Source organism: Aegilops tauschii, chromosome 5 (genome assembly GCF_002575655.3).
Source record: "Aegilops tauschii subsp. strangulata cultivar AL8/78 chromosome 5, Aet v6.0, whole genome shotgun sequence".
Classification (NCBI taxonomy): Eukaryota; Viridiplantae; Streptophyta; class Magnoliopsida; order Poales; family Poaceae; genus Aegilops; species Aegilops tauschii.
In genome coordinates this window covers 367,141,106-367,158,596 of record NC_053039.3, presented here as the reverse complement: position 1 = coordinate 367,158,596, position 17,491 = coordinate 367,141,106, and the positions used below count along the sequence as shown (strand labels likewise).

General features: G+C 48.1%; 2 protein-coding genes across 2 annotated transcripts in view; both read left to right on the top strand.

Annotated features, from left to right (window-relative positions):
• Positions 1–866: 866 nt before the first annotated feature.
• Positions 867–3,788, top strand: LOC109763227 (receptor-like protein kinase At3g21340). The gene is made up of 9 exons (XM_020322077.4): positions 867–1,125; positions 1,217–1,775; positions 1,880–2,349; positions 2,471–2,606; positions 2,692–2,763; positions 2,853–2,921; positions 3,061–3,132; positions 3,269–3,337; positions 3,449–3,788. Exons 1-9 carry the CDS (start codon positions 1,053–1,055, stop codon positions 3,480–3,482), a joined length of 1,554 nt encoding a protein of 517 aa, XP_020177666.1. The 5' UTR covers positions 867–1,052; the 3' UTR covers positions 3,483–3,788.
• A 2,230-nt stretch (positions 3,789–6,018) lies between these two features.
• LOC109763239 (galactoside 2-alpha-L-fucosyltransferase) overlaps positions 6,019–17,491 on the top strand; it is a 31,593-nt gene continuing 20,120 nt past the window's right edge. Inside the window, exon 1 of the mRNA XM_020322088.4 lies at positions 6,019–6,070. The gene's annotated coding sequence lies outside the window, so the exon portion shown is untranslated. The remainder of the gene's footprint in view (positions 6,071–17,491) is intronic.

Below are 17,491 nucleotides of genomic sequence, written 5' to 3'. Positions count from 1 at the left end.
TAACTTGTTGATGCAAGTTTGTCCAGATCCATCTATGGTCATCTTGTTGCTAAAATCAAGTCTGAGGAAAGAGAGTTCATTCCGAAAAAAATTACTAGAAGTCAAAATAGGGTTGCAGATTGTTTGGCCTCTTATAGCCACACTGGGTCTTGTACTGCAGTGTGGTTGTAGGAGTTCCGCCGTGTATAAGGGAACTTGTGCCATGTGATTGTATCCCTATGTTCATGGAATAAAACTCACTTTTTCCCGCAAAAAAAAAAAATTTATGCCCAGTCCGGCGTTTCCGGCGGCACCGTGGCCGAGATTGCGGTGCCAATCATTGCCACGTTCCGTTGAACCGATGGAAGCCTCCTGGGTCGCGTTGACACATATCCGCGCCGCGTACAGCGTGCCTAGCCGCCGCTGCTGCTGCCTGGCTGTCCAAAGTCTTATCCGGGTATAGTATCTTGAGATTCGGCTGCCGCGCGCACGGTCACTCGAGGTTCGTTGGTGAGTTGATGCGAGCACGTCGCCGTGCCTGGCTCCTGGTCCTGGGACAGAACGATCGGACGAGCACCCCCTACACATAGAAAAAACAAGGGAAAAACATACACATGGACTTGGCTCGATCGATACAAGCAAGGAACAAAACACCCACGTCCAGGGAGGAACGCCTGACGCAACGAATAAACCCCAGCCTCACCCTCACGGCAAATGGCGATTCCACGACACCCAAACAGCCCGCCCGGCGTCACGGCCACCGCCATCAGAGAGACGCCAACTTTTTTTTTTTTGAGGGGTGAGAGACGCCAATTGGGCGCAGATCGTGGACACTGCGTTGCACTCCAGCTGTGGGCTGTGGCACTCGGAACGGGTCTGAACTTGTGGGCCACCAACCACCCCAGAAATATTCCTTTTTTTTTTTGGACAGAGAACCTCTGAAGAAACTGCCGCCCGGCCGAGGCAAAACGACGCAGAGGTCGCAAGCCGGCAACCCACACCTGTTGTCCAGTCGTCGACGGCTCCTCAATCTTCATTGCAGTTGCCGCCCCCGCGGTTGGCGCGTTCCCCCGATGGTCGCCCCGCTCTCCCTCCTCGCCGCCCTCCTCGCCGTCGTCCATGTCCACGGCGCCGACGCTCTCTCAGGTGGAGTAATTTGGATTCTTGCTCGAGCCTGATCGGCACTCGTTCATGGACCTCACCGGCATTCCTTCGTTCTTTCGTTCCTTCACCGCAGGGTACCAGATAAACTGCGGCGCGGGCGGCGAGCGCGTGGTCGGCAACGTGACATGGGTCCCGGACGGGCCGTTCGTGCGCGTCGGCAGCGCCGCCGCCGTCCCGTCCCCGCCGGGCGGCGGCGGGATGCCGCCGATGCTCTCCTCGCTCCGCTACTTCCCGGACGCGTCGGCCAGGAAGCACTGCTACGTGCTCCCCGCGGCGAGGAAGGCCACGTACCTGGTCCGCACCACGTACTACTACGGCGGGTTCGACGGCGGTGACAAGCCGCCAGTGTTCGACCAGATCATCGAGGGCACGCGGTGGAGCGAGGTGGACACGGCGGCCGACTACGCCCGCGGCCGCGCCACCTACTTCGAGGCCGTCGTGCGCGCCACCGGCCGGCAGGTCAGCGTGTGCGTGGCGAGGAACGCGGGCACCGCGCCCACGTCCAGCCCCTTCATCTCCGCGCTCGAGGTGGTGCCGCTGGACGACTCGGTGTACAACTCCACCGACTTCTCCTCCTACGCCCTCAGCACCATCGCGCGCCACAGCTTCGGCCACGACGCCTCCGTCCTCAGGTAACGCTCGGTCACCATGGCCGCCGTGTTTCTGTTCTCCGCTGCAATCCGCTGCAGGTGTTCGATCATGACTTCATGATCACGCGAAATGCACCATTCTGCAGCCATCCAGATGCAGGAGATGAGTTCAACCGGTACTGGGAGCCGTACAGCGACGGCGCCCCGGTGGTGGAGAGCCAGGGGAGCGTGGCGCCGGCGGCGTTCTGGAACAAGCCACCGGAGGACGTGTTCCGGCGCGGAGTGACTGCCAGCCGCGGGGATACCCTCGAGCTCCAGTGGCCGCCGGCGCCGCTGCCCAAGGCGAGCTACTACCTGGCGCTCTACTTCCAGGACAACCGGGCGCCGAGCCCGCTCAGCTGGAGGGTCTTCGACGTCGCGGTCAACGGCCAGGCCTTCTTCGCCGGCCTGAATGTCTCGACGGCGGGGTCAATGCTGTACGGCGCCGCATGGCCGCTCTCCGGGCAGACCAAGATCACGCTGACGCCCGCCCCGGGGTCGCCGGTCGGGCCGGTGATCAATGCGGCGGAGCTCATGATGGTTGTTCCGCTCGGAGGGAGGACTCATCCTAGAGATGGTACTAATAAAGATCCGATCAATGCAGCATTGCAGCACCTTCCATGCGCCATGGCTGATCCAGCCCCTTTCCTCACGAGAATTCTGTAAATCATCCATGCATTTTATCATTTTTGCTGCAGTGATCGGCATGGAGGGGCTCGCGAGAGGCTTCGCCAAGCCGCCGTCGGACTGGAGCGGCGATCCTTGCTTGCCCGTCGGGAACTCCTGGACCGGTGTTTCCTGCAGCCAAGGCGCACTTGCTCGAGTAACTGCTCTGTAAGTTGCAAACATGATCAGTATGTTCTTTCCAATTTCAATCTCTCAACAATGGACGATGAGCGTTGTGCATTTGCTGCTGCAGCAACCTCACCAATTTCAGTGTTGGAGGGTCCATATCTGACAGCATTGCTAACCTGACTGCAATCTCGAGCGTGTAAGCTTCTTGATACCAACTGATGTCAGATCTGCATGCTAAACTAAATGAGAAGTTAGGTTTCTGATTCGAGAAAGGCTTTGTTGCAGCTGGCTTGTGGGGAACAATCTGACAGGACAAATTCCAGTTATGAGCTCTCTGCATCATTTGGCATCTCTGTAAGTAGAAACATACAACATGATTATTTGCGCAAAATGATTTTCTGGAGATCATAATTATACTACTACTAGTCGACAAAATGAAGACGCTGGCTGTTCCATTTCACTACTTAATCCGGGTTGCATTTCTGACCTGAAGGCACCTGGAGGACAACCAGTTGGCAGGGCCGATTCCTCCGTCACTCGGAGACCTTCCAAGACTTCAGGAACTGTAAGTGGCTTCAACATGCAGTCCATACTTTGCCAAGCTGTGGCTGCATTATCCAGCCATGATGTTGCTCAATTGACATACATGTTGCAATTGAGCTCTGTTGCAATTTCTGACAACTTGAATTCTTGTTCAACAGCTTTGTGCAGAACAACAATTTACAGGGCAGCATTCCGATCGGCCTCAACAGAACGAGCATTACGTTCAAGTGAGCAATCACCAACATTGTATTACAGTATTACTTTTTAGTTGAGCGTTCTATTTTTGTGCCTGTGATACATATAGTCTTGCAGCGAATGACGAATTCATACTTTGACAGGTACACACCTGGGAATAACCTTAACCAACAATAATGCCGCAAGGAACAGAACATGAGATGTTTATGGGATAGTGAGAAGCCATCGACAAAACAAAAGTGTGAGAATGAGGGCATGCATATCTAACTGGCACAAGACAATGTTGGCTTATTTCCCTTTGGTATTGCCAATGTTTTTGTTCTTTCTTTATATTTTTTCTTTTTGAGAGACCAAAGTGTTACTATTGTATATGCAACTGTACACTATGAACTTTGTCGCGCTTGATTCCATTTATTTATGTGTACATGTAAATATCTAAATTTGTTAGAGAGGCAATCACAAAGATAATATGCCTTTTTTTAATCGATGTGGATGCTAGAGGCAACCTCTCTATTCGAAGAAAGTTTAAGGCCTCTCTATTCGAAGACATATTTAGAGCATCTCCAACAGCCGCCGAACGCGCCGCGTGCTAAAAACTACTTTGCCGCACGCCCATCGCCTGATTTGGCGCGGCGCGCAGCGCTGGCTCCAGCAGCCGCGCTAAAATGCAGCGCGCGCGCAGCTCCAGCAGTGCGCAAAAATGACTCTCGCACAAACAACATATGCATTCCAAAACAGGAGCAAAAAGATCAAACACAAACAAAAATAAATCAAAATAAATAGTTCAATTTCGTTATTACAACTCAAACAAACAGTTTATCGTTCAATACAACAAGTAGTGCGATAAACACAACAAATAGTTCAACAATACAATATCGAACGCACAAATCATGATGCTCTTTTGTCGTCCATTCCATGCCCACAACTCCCCAATGAGATCCTTCTGAAGATCATTATGCGCTGCGGGACGTCAAATGGCATGATAGAAGGCAACAAAACGGGCCACCCTTTCAGCCCTCCGTCGCACTCGCACGGGATGTCCCAAGAGCTCATACTGAGAGTAGTCTACATCTTGGCCACGCTCATTCTCGATGATCATGTTATGCATGATCACACAAGCGTGCATGATGTACCAAAGCATTTTCTGATCCCAAAATCTAGCCGGTCCTCTCACAATAGCAAATTGGGCTTGCAAAATCCCAAAAGCTCTCTCCACATCTTTTCTAGCCGCCGCCTGAGCATTGTGGAAATCAAGATTTTTCTTACCTTCCGGCTTTTTCAACGGCTTGACAAAGGTTTGCCACTTTGGATAGATGTCATCCGCTAGATAATAGCCATAGTTGTATGTACGACCATTTGCTACAAACTGCACCGGTGGCAACTCACCATTTGCAATCTTATTCATCAGTGGAGACCGGTTGACAACATTGATGTCATTCAAAGATCCAGGCATTCCAAAGAATGCATGCCAAATCCAAGTCTCTTGATCGGCCACCGCTTCAAGGATTATAGTGGAACCCTTTTTTGGCCGTGGAATTGCCCATGCCATGCCTTTGGACAATTCTTCCAACTCCAATGCATGCAATCTATTGAGCCAAGCATGCCAGGAAAGCCGCGAGCTTTGTTCATCGCCAATAGCCTTGCGGCGTCTTCAACATTGGGAGATCTCAAATACTCCTCGCCAAACACTTGCACAATTCCGACTGCGAAGCGCTTGACACACATGATGGCTTGGCTCTCACCCATAGCCAAGTGATCATCAACTAGATCAGCCGATATACCATATGCCAACATACGCAAAGCGGCTGTCACCTTCTGAAAGGTGCTATGCCCGACTCTCCGGCGGCATTCCTCCTTTGCTGAAAAAAGCGGTCATGGCTCGCTAGTTTCTCTGCAATGCGCCTGAACAACTCGGTGCTCATCCTAAACCGGCGACGAAAATAGGACTCGGCGTATGTGGGATTCTCCGCAAAATAATGCCTGATCAATCTGTTATGGACATCGATCCTATCCCTCCAAATTTTCTGCCGACCCATAACCGAACCACCGTGCTTCGGTTTTTTATTGATATGCATAGCTAGGATCATTGCAAGATCCTCCTCCTCTTCCATATCAAATTCTTCTTCGGAAGAACACGAACTCATCTACAATGTTCAATACTATGCTATAAAAATTACAATCAACATGCACGAAATTCATGGCTTTTGAGCAATACATACCTTCTAGGCGTTTTGTCGAACACCTTGCGGGCGCCGAGCGGCAGCGAGCGCTCGGGCGCTGTTCGTCGGAGGACGGACGCGCGCGAGGGGCGGCGGGACTAGAGGGGGGGCGGAGAAGCCGCCGCGGGGCGGGGATAGGCCGGGGAAGCGCCGGAACGGTCACCGGGTGGCGCGGTCGGCGGCGGCGGCGCGGCTGGATGGGGGGTGGGAGTTGCGAGTGAGCGCGCGAGAGTTCAGCACGCGGGAGCGGGCGCAGCAAATAAGCGGCGCGCGATTGAGTTTCGGCCCGCGCGCTGAACTACATATGCCGCGCCCGCTGGAGCAACTATACCGGTTGCGCACGCGCTAAAACGGGCAATTTTGCGGTGCGGCACTAGTTTGGCGCGGCTGTTGGAGATGCTCTTAGATGGTTAGCTGTGTCAGCAATTCGTGTTTCTTTACCTTGCGCGTGTCTTGATTCTTTACTTCATTTACTTACTTTGGCGCTCCATTTGAAGTGGCGATGATGGCATCGGAGTATCTAGCTGGCCAATATATACTCCCTCTGTTCCTAAATATTAGTCTAATTCTATCCAAAGACATATTTAGATGGTCAGCTGTGTCAGCAATTCGTGTTTCTTTACCTCGCGCGTGTATTGATTCTTTACTTCATCTACTTACTTTGGCGCTCCATTTGAAGTGGCGATGATGGCATCGGAGTATCTAGCTGGCCAAAGAGGAAGCCATCAAGTAAAGAAAGATGTAGAGCGAACGACGTACAGAGTTCGGAGTATGTGCTTAGTTTGTAGGGTTAATTATCCTTTTGCCCTTAGTGGTGTTCATGTGTTCAGTTTTGCCCTCAGTTGCGAATCGTGCTCAGTTTTGCCCCTAGTATGTCCGCACTGACTCATTCCGTGAACACTTCTGTCTCCGTCAGGTCAACTTTTTGACTCGGCCCTTACAGGTGGGACCAGGCAGCAGAGACGCGCTAGACAATCAGACTGTTGCACGCGTGGCTTGTGGGACCCAGCAAAGAGCCGTTGAGCAGAGAGTCGTTGCGGGTGTGCTATATAAGCGGGCGACAGAGAGCGGCGGTGACCACGGCGACAGAGAGAGCGGGCGACAGAGAGCGGCGGTGACCACGGCGACAGAGAGAGCGGGCGGCAGAGAGCACGGCGGTGACCACAGCGACAAAGAGAGCGGTGGTGGGAAGATAGCTGTGGAGGGCGCGGCGGCGTTGAGATCCCATTCGGCTCCGAGCTCCATGTCTTCTTCAAGCTCCCGCGTCACCTTGCGGATGCAGAGCCCGGCACGCGTGGAGATGCCTATCTTCGTCTGTCCACGGTGCTGGGCGGGCGTTGATCGGAGGGTTTCTCACACACCGAAGAATCAGAATCGTCCATTCTACGTGTGCAGCGAGAATGGGGTAAGAATCGGGGCAATTGCACCATTTTCATGGTCGAGATCTTTGAGAAATGGGTTGATCTGTTTGGCGTTCATGCAGGTGAAATGTTTCTTCCTTTGGGTCGATGCTCTGGCCAAGGCTCTGATGAATGAACTGCAAGAAGAGCATGAAGAATGGTTGCCCATGCTGCCACGAACGGCAGTGGCCGCAGCACAAGCTCCGGAAGAAGAGACAGAGGGCGAAGCACGCACTGACAGAGAGCTAGCTGTTGAGCTTAGGATGTTGAAGAAGAAGGTTAGGAAGCTTGAAGATCAAGCACAAATACCCATTTGCAATTACTTTTGGGCATTTGTAGGTATGGTAATCGCACTGGGTGCAATGTTGAAATTGTATGAAAAGGCAATTATGAAGGAATTTGTAAGCTTGAAATTGTATGAGAAATTCACCTTGTTTAAATGTTGGTCAAAGTTGTTTAAATGTTGAAAAAAAGAAATGACCAACATTTAAATATGTTGAAAAAAGGGAGAAGAAATGAGAATCCAGAAACTTTGATTAATGAAATGCAGCTCCCTGCTTTGCCTTTATGTAAAAAAAAGGTTTCTCTGTGGGCCAAATTCAGAGCAGAGAGCCAAGTACCAGCTATACTAATGGGCCAACTGCATCCAATTAGGTCCATTCGGGGGTGGGCAAATGAGATCTCTTGCGTGTTTTTCTGTTTTATGTTCTGATTTAATTTAGGCAATAAATCATTTTATTTAATGCTGAAACTTTTTGTGGAAGCTAATTGAATTATTCCAGAGCCAAACAATTAAGTTTATAATTTTTTTTGGAGCTGTTAAATATTTAATAGCAATTTAATTACTCCAATTCAAATACACCATGATTTAAATCAAAGACCAAAATGTCATGGAAAATGTGCCTCAGCTCTAGTAGAGGTTTACACCTGGTGCCAAAATTAATGAACATTTTTGAAGGGCATTACATTGGGAAAAAAATAATTTGTCTAAAAAAATGAAGGGTGGAAAATGCACAAAAAATTGGTGCGGCTGGGACTCAAACCCAGGACCGCGTGGGTTTGTGGCATTTAGGGTTGCGCTGGTAACCGCTAGGGCAAATGGAAAGACTTTGACATGGCTAGGGAAGCAAGCTATACATAGTGAGACCGTGACTTGGTTTAGGGTTTAAAAAAGCATGTTTGTACTGGATGTTTGCACACACGTCAGAGTGGTTTTCCTTTGTTTTGCACTGAACTTTTGGAGGGTTGGAAATGTATGTTTGCACTGCCACATGATTCTGGTTAGAGTGGCACTTGGTTTAGGATTTAAAGGGAATAAATGTGCATGTTAGTTCATGACTTGATTTAGGGAAGAAAATGATATCTTTGGGACATTTTTGAACACACATAATAACTTAGATAGATAAGATGCAACCCACCATACCCTATATAGATAGATAAGTCCAGGGACACGACACGACACGGCACGCATGACATAGAAAGGCAACAAAATATAAAACTAAAACATGACGAGCTTGACGAACAACTTCACTCCGGGCTCGCACCCCTTCTTGAACATCTTCATTTTAACCTTTCTTCCACCGCCCACAGCCAAACGGGCGCACGATCCTCCGATTTGCAGATGTGTTGCCGCTCTTCCTCCTCTATCACACCCAGCCAAATGGATAGGCACGTCACGTAGTTTGGCAGGAGTAATGCTACACTCATGGATGAGTTTTATGAATACTACAGATTACAGCTAGGTGGTTCTTCTAGTTGGAGATTAAGGGGGAGGCAGGGCCCACCCCCCTAAAGAGTGAGATATTTAACGTTAAGGGGTCTGTAATCAGCCTGTATTCATCCATGGCATTTTCGGTTTGGTAGCGCACTCGTCCAGTAGTAGAGGTCTCAAGCGCGGGTGGGAGGGGTGGCAGTGGCGGTGCATAGGCCTGGACGCCGGCCGGCAACTCCTCGAGGGCCTGCTCGAGGCCAGGCCACATGGCCATCTCCTTGCGCTCAGACTCCTCTATGGCCCGTTGTGTCGCTCCTTGAGGGCCGCCTGCTGGTATGCGGCCTCTTCCTTTTCATCATCCTCCTTCACCATCACCGGCGACATATCGACGACCCCCGGCGAACGAGACTCCAGCGCCGACGGCCGGAGCGGAGGCTGGAGGCCGATGCGTCAGGGACTCACGTACTCCCTCCGGAGTATTGCTGCAACGCCGACTGTTTTTTTAGGTAGACTGTAGTTTCTTTCTTTTTAGGGGTGAAAAGAACTTTTATTCATCACCAAAATCTACATGATGTGGGATACATCGGGGGTCATGGGGAGTGCCAAACCAGACGTGGCGGCCCAGACGCTGAGAAAGCGAAAAGGAGCTAATCTATGTGCTTCATAATTAACAGCACGTCCCTCGAAAATGAAAACAGAATTAAATAAAGTAGCTTTTGCCCGGATCTCGAAGATGATTGCCCCATGAGCCCCTAGAGTTCCTTTAGAGATGTCGGACACCACTTGCTTGTAGTCGCTGGAGATCACACAGTTCGTCAAGTTTAGATCCCCCGCAAGGGCTAACGCCTCCCTGCATGCTATTGCCTCCAGCGTGGTTGGGTTGCACACGCCATAAACGACCAGCGCCAAGCTTCCTAGATAATTTCCTCCGTCATCCCTACAGACCGCTGTTGCTGCTCCACCATGCTCATGCCTAATAGCAGCGTCCACATGGATTTTAGCGTAACCCTGTGGTGGTGCCTTGGCTCTTGGCCGGGTAGATGTAGGGGGTATATTTGCCCGGTCTGCTGGTGGATTTTGATGACCTGCTACTATCTGTAGATCATCGATGAATCTGCGGATGAAGGCTTGAGTAGACTGTGGACTCTGAAAAATCCCTTCGTGTATTGCTTTCCGCCTGGCCGACCAGATGGCCCACAATGTGACCGATAGCAGCACAAACATGTCATGCGCAAGTGTTTCCTTCAATGTAAACAGCCAATGCTTGGCAGAAGGCTCCGTCACCATCATCATTTTATGTACAAGCTCGTTGTCACTCAACGCCCAAACGCATCTTGATGCAGAACATTCCACTAAGGAGTGCCTCCATGAATCTGGTGCTCCACACAATCCGCAGCTAGCCGAGTCAGACATATGTCGGTGTGCTCTTATATCGTTTGTTGGCAAGGAATGTTTTGAAAGACGCCAGAGAAACATTCGAACCTTTGCAGGGACACTCGTTTTCCATAGAGATTTACATGCACCTTCCTCAGCGTTTGTGCTTGAAGAGCCGGAGTTGCCCTCGAGCCAAGCCTCTCTCTGTTGCTTAGTGATACATCTCCGTCGTATCTATAATTTTTTATTGTTCCATGCCAATATTATTCAACTTTCATATACTTTTGGCAACTCTTTATATTATTTTTGGGACTAACATGTTGATCCAGTGCCCAGTGCCAGTTCCTGTTTGTTGCATGTTTTATGTTTCGCAGAAACCCAATATCAAACGGAGTCCAAACGGGATAAAAACGGACGGAGAATTATTTTGGAATATTTATGATTTTTGGGAAGTAAAATCAACGCGAGACGGTGCCCGAGGGGGGCACGAGGCAGGGGCAGGCGCGCCCTGGACCTGTTGGGGAACGTAGCAGAAATTCAAAATTTTCTACGCATCACCAAGATCAATCTATGGAGTTTACTAGCAACGAGAGGGAAGGAGTGCATCTACATACCCTTGTAGATCGCGAGCGGAAGCGTTCAAGAGAACGGGGTTGATGGAGTCGTACTCGTCGTGATCCAAATCACCGATGATCCTAGCGCCGAACGGACGGCACCTCCGCGTTCAACACACGTACGGAGCAGCGACGTCTCCTCCTTCTTGATCCAGCAAGGGGGGAGGAGAGGTTGATGGAGATCCAGCAGCACGACGGCGTGGTGGTGGAAGTAGCGGGGATCCCGGTAGGGCTTCGCCAAGCACTAACGGGAGGGAGAGGTGTCACGGGAGGGAGAGGGAGGCGCCAGGGGCTTAGGTATTGCTGCCCTCCCTCCCCCCACTATATATAGGGCCAAGGGAGAGGGGGGCGCAGCCTTGGCCCTTCCTTCAAGGAAGGGTGCGGCCAGAGAGGAGTCCTTCCCCCCCCCCCCCCCCCAAGGCACCTCGGAGGTGCCTTCCCCCTTTAGGACTCTCCCTTTTTCCTCATCTCTTGGCGCATGGGCCTCTTGGGGCTGGTGCCCTTGGCCCATATAGGCCAAGGCGCACCCCCTACAGCCCATGTGGCCCCCCGGGGCTGGTGGACCCCCTTGGTGGACCCCCGGACCCCTTTCGGCACTCCCGGTACAATACCGATAAAGTGCGAAACTTTTCCGGCGACCAAAATAAGACTTCCCATATATAAATCTTTACCTCCGGACCATTCCGGAACTCCTCGTGACGTCCGGGATCTCATCCGGGACTCCGAACAACTTTCGGGTTACCGCATACTAATATCTCTATAACCCTAGCGTCACCGAACCTTAAGTGTGTAGACCCTACGGGTTCGGGAGACAGGTAGACATGACCGAGACGACTCTCCGGTCAATAACCAACAGCGGGATCTGGATACCCATGTTGGCTCCCACATGCTCCTCGATGATCTCATCGGATGAACCACGATGTCGAGGATTCAATCAATCCCGTATACAATTCCCTTTGTCTATCGGTATGGTACTTGCCAGAGATTCGATCGTCGGTATCCCGATACCTTGTTCAATCTCGTTACCGGCAAGTCTCTTTACTCGTTCTGTAACTCACATCATCCTGTGATCAACTCCTTGGTCACATTGTGCACATAATGATGATGTCCTACCGAGTGGGCCCAGAGATACCTCTCCGTTTACACGGAGTGACAAATCCCAGTCTTGATTCGTGCCAACCCAACAGACACTTTCGGAGATACCTGTAGTGCACCTTTATAGCCACCCAGTTACGTTGTGACGTTTGGTACCCCCAAAGCATTCCTACGGTATCCGGGAGTTGCACAATCTCATGGTCTAAGGAAATGATACTTGACATTAGAAAAGCTCTAAGCAAACGAACTGCACGATCTGGTGCTAGGCTTAGGATTGGGTCTTGTCCATCACATCATTCTCCTAATGATGTGATCCCGTTATCAACGACATCCAATGTCCATGGTCAGGAAACCGTAACCATCTATTGATCAACGAGCTAGTCTCCTAGAGGCTTACTAGGGACATGGTGTTGTCTATGTATCCACACATGCATCTGAGTTTCCTATCAATACAATTCTAGCATGGATAATAAACGATTATCATGAACAAGGAAATATAATAATAACCTATTTATTATTGCCTCTAGGGCATATTTCCAACAGTCTCCCACTTGCACTAGAGTCAATAATCTAGTTCACATCACCATGTGATTAACACTGACAGGTCACATCACCATGTGACCAACATCTAAAGAGTTTACTAGAGTCAACAATCTAGTTCACATCACTATGTGATTAACACTCAATGAGTTCTGGTTTGATCATGTTATGCTTGTGAGAGAGGTTATTAGTCAACGGGTCTGAACCTTTCAGATCCGTGTGTGCTTTTACGAATATCTATGTCATCTTGTGGATGCTACCACGTGCTATTTGGAGCCATTTCAAATAATTGCTCTACTATACGAATCCGGTTTACTACTCAGAGTCATCCGGATTAGTGTCAAAGTTCGCATCGACGTAACCCTTTACGACGAACTCCTTTTCACCTCCATAATCGAGAAAATCCTTAGTCCACTGGATACTAAGGATCAGTTCGACCGCTGTCATGTGATCCATTCCCGGATCACTATTGTACCCCTTGACCAACTCATGGCAAGGCACACCTCATGTGCGGTACACAGCATAGCATACTGTAGAGCCTACGTCTAAAGCATAGGGGACGACCTTCGTCCTTTCTCTCTCTTCTACTGTGGTCAGGTCTTAAGTCTTACTCAATACTCACACCTTGTAACACAGCCAAGAACTCCTTCTTTGCTGATCTATTTTGAACTCTTTCAAAATCATGTCAAGGTGTGCGTTCTTTGAAAGTATCATCGGGCGTCTTGATCTATCTCTATAGATCTTGATGCCCAATAAGCAGCTTTATCCAGGTCTTCCTTTGAAAAACTCCTTTCAAACAACCCTTTATGCTTTCCAGAAATTTTACATCATTTCGGATCAACAATATGTCATTCACATATACTTATCAGAAATGTTGTAGCGCTCCCACTCACTTTATTGTAAATACAAGTTTCCAACAAACTTTGTATAAACCCAAAAACTTTGATCACTCCATCAAAGCGTATATTCTGACTCCGAGATGATTGCTCTAGTCCTTGGAAGGATCGCTGGAGCTAGCATACCTTTTAGCATCCTTAGGATCGACAAAACCCTTCTGATTGTATCACATACAACCTTTCCTTACGAAAACTGGTAAGGAAACTTGTTTTGACATCCATCTGCCAGATTTTCATAAATGCAGCTAATGCTAACATGATTCCGACGGACTTAAGCATCGCTACGGATGAGAAAATCTCATCGTAGTCAACTCCTTGAACTTGTGAAAATACTCTTTTCCACAAGTCGAGCTTCATAGACGGTAACATTACCGTCCATGTCCGTCTTCTTCTTAAAGATCCATTTATCTCGGATTTCATGGCTTCTAACCATTTGTCGGAATATGGGCCCACCATCGCTTCTCCATAGCTCATAGGTTCATCGTTGTCCAACAACATGACTTCCAAGACAGGATCACGCACTACTGAAGTATTACGCATCCTCGTCGTCCTACGAGGTTTGGTAGTAACTTGATCCGAAGTTTCATGATCACTATCATAAGCTTCCACTTCAATTGGTGTATGTGCCACAGGAACAACTTCATGTGCCCTGCTACACCCTAGTTGAAGTGACGGTTCAATAACCTTATCAAGTCTCCACCATCCTCCCACTCAATTCTTTCGAGAGAAACTTTTCCTCGAGAAAGGACTCGTTTCTAGAAACAATTACTTTTGCTTCCAGATCTGAAATAGGAGGTATACCCAACTGTTTTGGGTTTTCAATGAAGATGTATTTATCCGCTTTGGGTTCGAGCTTATCAGCTTGAAACTTTTTCACATAAGCATCGCAGCCCCAAACTTTTAAGAAACGACAACTTAGGTTTCTCTAAACGGTGTCGTCTCAACGGAATTGCGTGGTGCCCCTTTTAAAGTGAATGTGGTTGTCTCTAATGCCTAACCCATAAACGATAGTGGTAATTCGATAAGAGACATCATGGTATGCACCATATCCAATAGGGTGCAGCTATGATGTTCGGACACACCATCACACTATGGTGTTCCAGGCGGTATTAATTGTGAAACACTTTCCACAATGTCTTAATTGTATGCCAAACTCGTAACTCAGATACTCATCTCTATGATCATATCACAGACATTTTATCCTCTTGTCACGACGATCTTCAACTTCACTCTGAAATTACTTGAACCTTTCAATAATTCAGACTTGTGTTTCATCAAGTAAATACACTCAGCATCTACTCAAATCATCTGTGAAGTAAGAACATAACGATATCCACTGCATGCCTCAGCACTCATTGGACTGCACACATCAAAATGTATTACATCCAACAAGTTGCTCTCTTGTTCCATCTTACTGAAAACGAGGCCTTTCAGTCATCTTGCCCATGTGGTATGATTTGCATGTCTCAAGTGATTCAAAATCAAGTGAGTCCAAACGATCCATCTGCATGGAGTTTCTTCATGCATATCTACCAATAGACATGGTTCGCATGCCTCAATCTTTTCAAAAACGACTGAGTCCAAAGATACATCTACATGGAGCTTCTTCATGCGTTCTATACCAATATGACTCAAATGGCAGTGCCACAAGTGTGTGGAACTATCATTACTATTTTATATCTTTTGGCACGAACATGTGTATCACTACGATCGAGATTCATTTTAGGTGCAAGACCATTGAAGGTATTATTCAAATAAACAGAGTAACCATTATTCTCCTTAAATGAATAACCGCATTGCGATAAACATAATCCAATCATGCTCAACGCAAACACCAAATCTCGATGGTAGAGGGAGCATGCGATGCTTGATCACATCAACCTTGGAAACACTTCCAACACATATCGTCATCTCACCTTTAGCTAGTCTCCGTTTATTCCGCAGCTTTTATTTCGAGTTACTAACACTTAGCAACCAAACCGGTATCTAATACCCTGGTGCTGCTAGGAGTACTAGTAAAGTACACATTCATATAACGTATATCCAATATACTTCTGTCGACCTTGTCTGCCTTCTCATCTACCAAGTATCTAGGGTAGTACTGCTTTAGTGACCGTTCCCCTCATTAAGAAGCACTTAGTCTCGGGTTTGGGTTCAACCTTGGGATTCTTCACTAGAGCAGAAAACGACTTGCTGTTTCATGAAGTATCCCTTTTGCCCTTGCCCTTCTAGAAACTAGTGGTTTTACTAACCATCAACAATTGATGCTCCTTCTTGATTTCTACTCTCGCGGTGTCAAACATCGCGAATAGCTCAAGGATCATCATAACTATCCCTGATATGTTATAGTTCATCACGAAGCTCTACTAGCTTGGTGGCAGTGACTATGGAGAACCATCACTATCTCATCTGGGAGATTAACTCCCACTCGATTCAAGCGATTGTGGCACTCAGACAATCTGAGCACATGCTCAACGATTGAGCTTTTCTCCCTTAGTTTGCAGGCTTAAGAAACTTGTCAGAGGTCTCATACCTCTTGATGTGGGCACTAGTCTGAAATCCCAATTTCAGTCTTCGGAACATCTCACATGTTCTGCGATGTTTCAAAAACGTCTTTGGTGCCACAATTCTAAACCGCACTGAACTATCACGTAGTCATCAAAACGTGTATGTCAGATGTTCTGCAACATCTACAGACGACGCTGAGGTTCAGCACACCGAGCGGTGCATTAAGGACATAAGCCTTCTGTGCAGCAATGAGGACAATCCTCAGTTTATGGACCCAGTCCGCATAATTGCTACTACCAACTTTCAACTAAATTTTCTCTAGGAACGTATCTTAAACAGTAGAACTAAAGCGCATGACATAATTTGCAAAGACCTTTTGACTATGTTCATGATAATGAAGTTCATCTGATTATTGAACTCCCACTCAGATAGACATCCCTCTAGTCATCTAAGTGATACATGATCCAAGTCAAACTAGGCCGTGTCCGATCATCACGTGAGACGGACTAGTCATCATCGGTGAACATCTCCATGTTGATCGTATCTACTATACGACTCATGTTCGACCTTTCAGTCTCTTGTGTTCCGAGGCCATGTCTGTACATGCTAGGCTCGTCAAGTCAACCTAAGTGTTTTGCATGTGTTCCGAGGCCATGTCTGTACATGCTAGGCTCGTCAACACCCGTTGTATTCGAACGTTAGAATCTATCACACCCGATCATCACGTGGTGCTTCGAAACAACGAACCTTCGCAACGGTGCACAGTTAGGGGGAACACGTCTCTTGAAATTTTAGTGAGGGATCATCTTACTTACAACCGTCGTTCTAAGCAAATAAGATGCAAAACATGATAAACATCACATGCAATCAAATAGTGACATGATATGGCCAATATCATTTTGCTCCTTTGATCTCCATCTTCGGGGCACCATGATCATCTTTGTCACCGGCATGACACCATGATCTCCATCATTGTGTCTTCATGAAGTTGTCACGCCAACGATTACTTCTACTTCTATGGCTAACGCGCTTAGCAATAAAGTAAAGTAATTTACATGGCGTTATTCAATGACACGCAGGTCATACAAAAAAATAAAGACAACTCCTATGGCTCCTGCCGGTTGTCATACTCATCGACATGCAAGTCGTGATTCCTATTACAAGAATATGATCAATCTCATACATCACATATATCATTCATCACATCTTCTGGCCATATCACATCACAAGGCACATGCTGCAAAAACAAGTTAGACGTCCTCTAATTGTTGTTGCAAGTTTTTACGTGGCTTGTATAGGTTTCTAGCAAGAACGTTTCTTACCTACGTAAGACCACAACGTGATATGCCAATTTCTATTTACCCTTCATAAGGACCCTTTTCATCGAATCCGTTCCAACTAAAGTGGGAGAGACAGACACCCGCTAGCCACCTTATGCAACTAGTGCATGTCAGTCGGTGGAACCTGTCTCACGTAAGCGTACGTGTAAGGTCGGTCCGGGCCGCTTCATCCCACAATGCCGCCGAAACAAGATAAGACTAGTAGCGGCAAGAAGAATTGGCAACATCTACGTCCACAACTACTTTGTGTTCTACTCGTGCATAGAAACTACGCATAGACCTAGCTCATGATGCCACTGTTGGGTAACGTAGCGGAAATTCAAAATTTTCTACACATCACCAAGATCAATCTATGGAGTTTACTAGCACCGAGAGGGAAGGAGTGAATCTACATACCCTTGTAGATCGCGAGCGGAAGCGTTCAAGAGAACGGGGTTGATGGAGTCGTACTCGTCGTGATCCAAATCACCGATGATCCTAGCGCCGAAC

What these genes read in the sequence shown, in the direction of transcription:
- LOC109763227 (XM_020322077.4), top strand. Translation starts at nt 1,053, where the DNA reads ATGGTCGCCCCGCTCTCCCTCCTCGCCGCCCTCCTCGCCGTCGTCCAT. An exon ending in CACGACGCCTCCGTCCTCAG is followed by an intron (nt 1,776 to 1,879) that starts GTAACGCTCGGT and finishes ACCATTCTGCAG; the next exon opens with CCATCCAGATGCAGGAGATG. An exon ending in GAGGACTCATCCTAGAGATG is followed by an intron (nt 2,350 to 2,470) that starts GTACTAATAAAG and finishes TTTTTGCTGCAG; the next exon opens with TGATCGGCATGGAGGGGCTC.